Raw genomic sequence first — 8,502 nt, forward strand, 5'->3', positions numbered from 1 at the left:
GTAACGCCAGAAACTGGGCTTACAACACACTGCTGATACTCAGGGACCACTACAGGGACTGCATTCAGACGGACCTGCAGATATTGGTAGAGTTAGAAGTGACTGACTGGCGAGAGAACTTTGAGGTAGCCTCAGCCTGGGCCAGACGCCATTTTGGGCGCAGACTGCACCAAGATACGCTTGATGACACACAGGTGCTCCTGATCCAGCGCCTCTCCAGAGCCCCACCGGCTCACGCCGAGCCTGGCCCGCCAGCCCACCCTCCCGTAGCAGCACACGCAGTAGTAGTGGACCCGACTTTAACGGTGGCCAGCATCACACAGACCGACAACGCACAGCCTTCCACACACACAGACTCAGACGGCGACAGCTCTGCCCCCCGGGCCGGTTGGCATTCAACCTGGGACTGCTCAGACTCTGCGGCCACCGGCAGCCCCACCTTCTACGCCGGCGGATCCGCCGCCCACACCAGCGGCTCTAGAACCTGCACAACCACCTGCCGCCACCCAGCCTCCACACCGGCCGCCTGCAGCGCAGGGGAACCCAGCGCCGGCCCGTCAGCTCAGCGTGACAGCGGAGGTACACGCCCCACCTGCAGTGGACCTCCTCCTGCCAGACATCTCAACACCGGCCGGACCGTGTTTCCTCTCCAAGGCCACGATGACTGAGCAGAGGACGGACGGGCCCACGGATCCTCAGTCTCCTCCTTTCCTCCCTTCTCTCCCTCCTGACTTTCTCTCCTCTCCCCTCACCTGTCTGTCTGCACCTGTCCTCCCTCCCTCTCTCTCTCCTTCCTCTGGGATCGTCCCTGACACGCAGCTGGAGCCCAAGGAGCAGAGATCCAAGCGCACCGCGAGGCGCCGGAGCGAGGCCCCCAGCTCACCTCAGCCTCCAGCTCCTCCTGAGGACCCCAGCACCACGGCCACGGCCGACGAGGCAATCATGATGGAGGCATCTCCGCAGGTAGCACCGCTGCCTCCTGTCCCAAAAACGGCTTTGGGGCCTGTTCAGAGACAGCTGACCTTTGACCCACCTGCAGCTGCAACAGCAGCAAACACACCGGTACGTCGCCCCACACAACACATTAACACCAGCAGAAAAATGAAAGAATGGTGCCTGTCAGCCAGGAGCAAGTGGCTGATCATTGGGGATTCAAATGTTGCCAGGTTTCCCCCTTTCCAGTGCCCTGACCTGCAAATAGACAGCTTCCCTGGGGCCACTTTCAGGCACGCAGAAGCCATTTTGGCTAGGACCAATGTGTCTGCAAACATTGAAAAACTGATTCTCTCCTTTGGGGTTAATAACAGGGCACAAAAAACAATGACTACTGTTAAACAGGTACAGAGAGCAATCAGGATGGCGAAGCTGGCTTTTCCTCAGGCCACACAACCACCACTTTTCACTCCCAAGTCCCAGTGGGTGCCCCCTAAGGGTAAGTTACCTGCAGACAGACTTACAATACCTCCAAAACCAATTTAGATTCGGCTGGGTTAAACAAAATTTGAACAAATGTGAGTTTGAAGCACTAGACCAATTGAGACAGAACAAGGACATCAAACCAGCCGACAAAGGAAGCGCAGTGGTGATCACGGACAGGGAACAGTACCTATGGGAGGGCTACAGACAGCGACACGACTTATTACTCCAAGCTAAAGAAACCCATTTACAAGGATGCTATTCCCCTCATTGACAAGATCATAAAATCATTCAACAAAACTCACAGACTCTATACTTGAAGGGTGACAGCGAACCTTGACCCAGACTGTTCAGCATACTGCCCAAAATTCATAAGGACCCTGCTGGGTGGAGCAAACCACATGAGATCCCTCCAGGATGTCCTATTGTGTCCGTAGCAGCGAGACCTACTATACAGCTGAGTTCATTGACCGTTTCCTCAATCCTCTCAATCAGGCATGCCAATTATGTCAAGGACACCTATGATTTTGTGGAAAGAATTAAGCAGATTAACATCCCCCTAAATGCATTTGTTTACCATAGATGGTCTCTACACAAACATTGTAATTTCAGAAGGCATCCAAGCAGTCAAAAAAATAATACCCAAACGCCTAAAGACCTGACAGAACTACTGCAACTCTTAGAGATCAATTTGACCAGAAACGATTTTGAATTCAATGGACAATTTCTCCTCCAACTTAAGTGAAAAAAGGCGGTCCTTGAAATTTGCTTAATGTGAGACTTAAACGACATGTCCTGATCAAAGATAACTCCAAGATTCCTCACAGTGGTGCTGGAGGCCAAGGCGATGCCATCAAGGGAAACTATATCTTTAGATAATGCGTCACGGAGGTGCTTGGGTCCCAGAACAATAACTTCAGTTTTATCTGAGTTTAACATAAGAAAATTACAGGTCATCCAGGTTTTAACATGGAGGTGGCTGACGTTGCTGACATACTGCGGTAAGCGTGTCGACTCATTTCTGTTTCCAGTGCTTGTGTGACGGGAATTTCATGATTCCATCTTTAAGATACTGCCATGTAACTTATCTCACCAGCCTCTTGTGTATGGGGTCAATGGAAGGTGAATGTGAGTGATGCTTCCAGAGGGGTCAGGACTTTAGGTTGTTCACCACATGTGCTTTGGACAGGAGTGTCCTCCTATAGATCCAAATTGAGTGTCCCCTAGGGAACACTGAGAGACACCATGTTCCTTTGATAAGATAGTACTCCGACCTCGAGACTAAGATAAAACCTGCATGAGCTGTTACATGGGAGCTCACTCGGATGATACTCTGATGCGTGTCCCTGTGAGTTCCTTCTGCAGAAGACTTGAATAAAATTCACAGAAAGACAAGTGTTTGCCTGAGCTGTTTATTTAAACATGCAATTCCCACCACACTTGATACCATGTTGTGCTGCTCTCGCTAAATACCAGTTAAATTTGTTAGATTACAGCGGCCAACTGTCCGCTAAACACTTATTCTTACAGTAATTCTGCCTAAGCACTCAGTTCTTTCCATCTTTTAGTGACTGCTGTTCAATATCATAGTTCAAAAGTTTTAGTAGTTGACGCTAGTAGTTATCTTGTCACAAGATCGCTGACGTAATTTCTGACATAATCTGCACTCTGCGCATGCGTTGGCGTCTGTAGCCACCTGTCGGAAGCTCCGTCTTACACCGGACTCCTATCCAGTTTTAATCCACTCGTTACATTTTTTATATCCTTTTTATTTAACTTAAGTTTAACTTAAGTTTTACATGGGTTAAGGATTTTAGTCATCCGACATGGATTTTAAGATAGATGACCGTAAAAACGCGATCAACGCTACTGATCGCAACAAAGCTCCAGCGGCTATGCTAGCCGAGATAACTCTGCCCCATGAGGACTGCACACTCCTTAAGAAAGCGAACAAGAAGATTGCTGACCTTATGGAAGACATCCGACGACTTTCAGAGGAACTCAAAGAGAAAGATTCCCTGCTGACTGGCTTTATGGATGTAGCTTCAGTACAAGCCAAACAGATTGTTTCTCTTAGCGCAACCGCTAACATCCAGGACACCGTGTTATGTGACCCCTCTTGCCTTCCTAGGCATTCATCCTGCTCGACTCCAAAGCATCAGTCAACCTGGGCTGAAGTGGTGGTCCGTGGCTGCAAGAGAGGCTCGGATGGGGCTGCCTCTCCTCCGTCCATCGGCCTCTCCAACCGCTATGCAGCCTTGTCTAACGACACTCCGGTCCATCCAGCGGATGCACCTGCGGCTTCGAATCTCCCCGATGCAGATCTCTTTCGGTGCATAGTGCCTGCCGACACTGTTGCATCTCCTCCACTGTCTACATCTCCTGCACTGGGCCACCGGTCTGCCGCTGGGCCTGATCGGCAGCCGTCATCCCAGTCAAAAACCTCCGCTTCCCGACGTAGGATCCTGAAGGAGGCTGTGCTCAGACGCTCCGGAGGCCGTCTCTACCCTGCACCGGCGGGTAGCCCTTCTCTTAGGTCTGTTACTGCTACTCCAGCAACACTCGGCAGCTCACACACACACACACTCCATCCTCAGTCCGCACGCAGTGTTGATGTAGAATCTGCTCAGTCCTGCTCTGGAACCCCACAACCGGCATCTCCTCGTCCTCTTTTCTCCCCAACCACACTAATAATTGGTGACTCCATAACCAGAAACATCCGTTTCTTTAACACTACCACTCACTGCTTCCCAGGTGCCACCACGGCTGACATTTTAAAAAAACTCCAGGAACTAATGCAGTCGCTCCCGTCCCCCATCACAAGAGTGATAGTCCATATCGGAACACAGCTCTTCAGCAGTCTGAGCTGACAAAATCAGATTTTAACCGTCTTCTTAGCTTTTTAAAGCAGTGTGGAAAGTCCGTTTTTATCTCTGGTCCCATTCCCACAGTTGGTCGCGGTGCTGGCCGCTTCAGTAGACTCCTTGGCCTCCACGACTGGCTCCAGTCTGCCTGCAGGGCTCACCATGTGTGTTATGTGGATAATTTTTATATTTTCTGGCAAAGAATGTCTCTTTTTAAGACAGACGGACTTCACCCAAACAAACGGGGCTCAGAAATGTTAGCTGCGCACATACAGCATGTGGTGCGGTCCACACGTGACTTACGTGAATGACTAATCATTCATGCAGCACACCTGGACACACCACCAGTCACTGAACAGATCTCTGCCTCACTGCCACAAACAACTGTCTCCACCTGCTGGCATGTAAAGCCGTCTGTTCCCAGCGCTGTTCCAAAGACTTCTATTCCTGTCATCATCACGCATAGACCAGTAAACCGAAATGTGCACATCCCACACAGAAATATTAGTAATCTCTTAAGGATTAGGACAACTGCACCAACCAGCACCCAGAACAAACTCATTTAAAATGTCTCTTCAGTGTGAGATCACTTTCAAGTAAGACTTTTATCTTAAATGATTTTATCTTGTCTGCAAATCTAGATTTTATGTTTTTAACTGAATCCTGGTACCAGATGAATGACTATAGCCAGCTAGCTGAACTGTGTCCGCCTCAATATGATTGTTTTAGTCAGCCGAGGGTCAGTGGTCGTGGTGGTGGGTTAGTGAGCTTGTATAGAAAAAACTTAATGTCATCAAGTACGCTGTGATGAATTTAACTCTTTTGAAGTTCTCACTCTTAAACTTGGAGGGCTGCAACCTATCATATTTGTTATAATTTATCGCCCCCCCAAAACCGCCTGGAGGATTTTTGGAGAGTGACCCAGCCCGATGGCCTCTCTCTCTGTACATCAAACACAGCTTATATAGGACATGTTTAGGTATCTGCTAAATACCATATAAGGGTCACGGTCTGCAATCTAAAGCTCCAATCCATATAAGGGCAAAGTTCTAAAGGATAAGTGTAGACATCTTGTTGGACACCATAGAAGGGTTCAGTCCCTTCATAAACACTAATCACTACTCCCCCTAACACTGGGTCAGAGGTCAAATTCCATAGGAGGGTTCACTCTTTACACACCCATCAATCATTACTCGCCCTTAAGAGTTCACTGGGCCTCTGTCCAGCTGCTAGAGAGTGTTATTTTAAACTGTAATGTCAAATGCACATATGTTATACACCACACCCGCATCTTTAATGAACAAAGTGTTTCAAAGTTTTGCACATTCTTTCAGAGCCAAAGCCAACACCTGTCTGATTCCAACACCAACAATCTGGTTGATCACTTCAATCATATCTGCTTGTCGTCACTAAATATTACTGCTCCTCTAAAGGTTAGGCCTACGTCTAAAGCTAGTAAGCAACCCTGGATAAATGACAGCATTCGCAGCCTAAAAAGGGAATGCAGGAAAGCAGAGCGCAGATGGAAAAAATCCAGTCTCCAAGTCCATTACCTCAGTCTGAAGGATTTATCAATTAAATACAATAACATGGTTAAGGATGCAAGAACACACCATTTTTCTGAACTCATTACTACATAAACACAATCCCAGGTTTCTGTTTAAGACTGTGGATCAGCTGGTAAACCCAACCCCTCCTTGTGCCTCAGCTGGAAGTAATGACTGAATTGTTTTTATCTTATTTTACCCATAAGGTGGTGTCAGAGCCTCTATTACCCCCATGGCCTCTTACTCAGAGGTTCCTCACCAGCAACAAGAGAGTTTTAACCAGTTTTATCCCATCGACTTGTCTGAGCTTTTAAAAACAGTATCACAAATGAGAGTGTCCTCTGGCCCATTTGATGTAATACCTACAAAGTTTTTACTGAAAGTAATAGATTCTGTTGGGCCCCATTTGATCTGTTTTCAACAGCTCCCTATCTACTGGTTGTGTCCCTGATTATTTTAAAACTGCTTGCGTGAACCCACTTTTAAAGAAACCTAGATCCCTCCCTCCCACATAATTTTAGACCAATTTCAAAACTGCCTTTTATTGCAAAGATTCTAGAAAGAATTGTGTCCAAACAGCTGTTCACTGTACTAGAAAATAAGTTTCAGTCTGGTTTCAGGAAGTACCACAGCACTGAGACTGCCCTGCTTAAAGTCACCAATGACCTTTTAATGTCTGCTGATGAAGGTATGTGCTCAGTCCTTGTATTCCTGGACCTTAGTGCTGCTTTTGACACCATTGATCACAACATGTTAGACAGACTGAGGCACTGGGTGGGAATCTCTGGTACTGCTAGAATGGTTTTCATCCTACCTGTCAAATAGGAAGTTTTGCATGTCTGTAAACAACTATGTCTCCTCATTATGTCCAGTTAGTTAAATATGGTGTGCCTCAGGGGTCGGTCTTAGGACCCATTTTGTTTTCCTTGTATCTGCTTCCCCTTGGACAGATTATCCATAAACATGGCATTTCTTTTCATATTTATGCTGATGACACACAAATATACTTGCCCGTCAGATCTACAGACCCTGGAATGCTGAGTTCACTTAACTGCCTTTGTGAAGTTAAAAAATGGATGTCAAATCAAATACTGCCATCTGCTGGTTCCCTAGTAAATCACATTAAGCCTGTGGCAAAGAACCTTGGTGTTTGGTTTGATAGTAATTTAAATTTCAAGCAGCACACCACAAAGCTTGTTCAATCATGTTTTTATCCACTTAGAAATATAGTAAAAATTCAATCTATGTTGACACAGACCATTTTACACGCCTTCATCTCATCACGCCTGGATTATTGCAAAAGCCTTTTCACCTGTTTAACCCAAAAATCTATTGATAGACCCCAGACTGTCCAGAATTCAGCTGCCAGGCTTTTAACCAGAACTAAGAAATATGACCACATTACTCCTATTTTAGCTTCATTACACTGGCTCCCAGTATGTTTTAGAATTGACTTTAAAATTCTATTGATCACTTTTAAAGCTCTTCATGGCCTCTCGCCTTGTTATATTTCTGACCTTTTAGTCCCATGAACACCAGCACGTACCTTGAGATCCTCGGGCAGAGGTCTGTTGTCTGTTCCAGAGTCTCGACTGAAAACTAAAGGGGACAGAGCGTTTGCTGTCAGGGCCCCGAGGCTCTGGAACAGCCTGCCCGAGGAAATCAGGTCGGCTGAGTCAGTGAACTCTTTTAAGTCCCTTCTTAAAACATACTTTTATAGGAGAGCCTTTCCCGATCTTATTTGACTTTATCCGTTTTATTTTATATTTATTTTAGTCTTTTTAATGTTTTCATGCTTTTATCTTGTATTGTTTTTGTATTATTGTCTTTACACTTGTTAAAGCACTTTGTAGAGCACTTTTCAAAATCCTCCTCCTCCTCCAGTGAGATTAGCTCAGCAGCCAGCAATGGCTTCTCCTTCCTCGCATTCCTACTTTCTCCTGCTCGGTGTGTCAGATGTTCAGTTACTCCTCTGCCTCCTTTAGTGGTAATGGTACGTGTAATAAGTAGTTTATTTATAGACATGGAGGCGAGGCTCAGTGATTTAGAAGTCCGTCTCTGCACCTTGGTAGATCAGTCTTTAGCTACTGTAGCTAGCCAGTCCCCGGTAGTTGGTGCGAAACGGCCTGAGTTAGCCTCTGGTAGCCGTCCCCCGGCATCCCCTGTGCAGCCAGGAAGGGGTGGCTGGGTGACTGTCTGAAGGAGGAATAGTCGTAAGCATTCAAAGCCCACGGGGCACCATCAACCTGTTCACATTTCTGAGATTTTCCCCACTCAGCGACACACCCGCTGAGAAACCAACTCTGATCATTGGCAGCTCCGTTTTGAGAAATGTGAAGTTAGCGAAGCCAGCGGCCATAGTTAAGTGCATCCCTGGGGCCAGAGCGGGCGACATTGAGTCTTATTTGAAACTGCTGGCTAAGGATAAACGTAAATACAGTAAGATTGTTATTCACGTCGGCGGTAATGACTCCCGGTTACGCCAATCGGAGGTCACTAAGATTAATGTTGAGTCGGTGTGTACATATGCAAAAACTATGTCGGACACCGTAGTTTTCTCTGGACCTCTGCCAAATCTGACCAGTGATGACATGTATAGCCGCATGTCGTCATTCCGCCGCTGGTTGTCGAGGTGGTGTCCAGCAAACGATGTGGGCTTTGTTGATCATTGGCAG

General features: G+C 46.9%; 1 protein-coding gene across 1 annotated transcript in view; it reads right to left on the reverse strand.

Annotated features, from left to right (window-relative positions):
• Window positions 1–940: 940 nt before the first annotated feature.
• LOC123972547 (golgin subfamily A member 6-like protein 22) overlaps window positions 941–8,502 on the reverse strand; it is a 9,848-nt gene continuing 2,286 nt past the window's right edge. The window contains exon 5 of the mRNA XM_046052070.1: window positions 941–1,039. Within this exon, the coding sequence (XP_045908026.1) occupies window positions 941–1,039 (99 nt within the window). The remainder of the gene's footprint in view (window positions 1,040–8,502) is intronic.

Source organism: Micropterus dolomieu, linkage group LG06 (genome assembly GCF_021292245.1).
Source record: "Micropterus dolomieu isolate WLL.071019.BEF.003 ecotype Adirondacks linkage group LG06, ASM2129224v1, whole genome shotgun sequence".
NCBI classification, from domain to species: Eukaryota; Metazoa; Chordata; class Actinopteri; order Centrarchiformes; family Centrarchidae; genus Micropterus; species Micropterus dolomieu.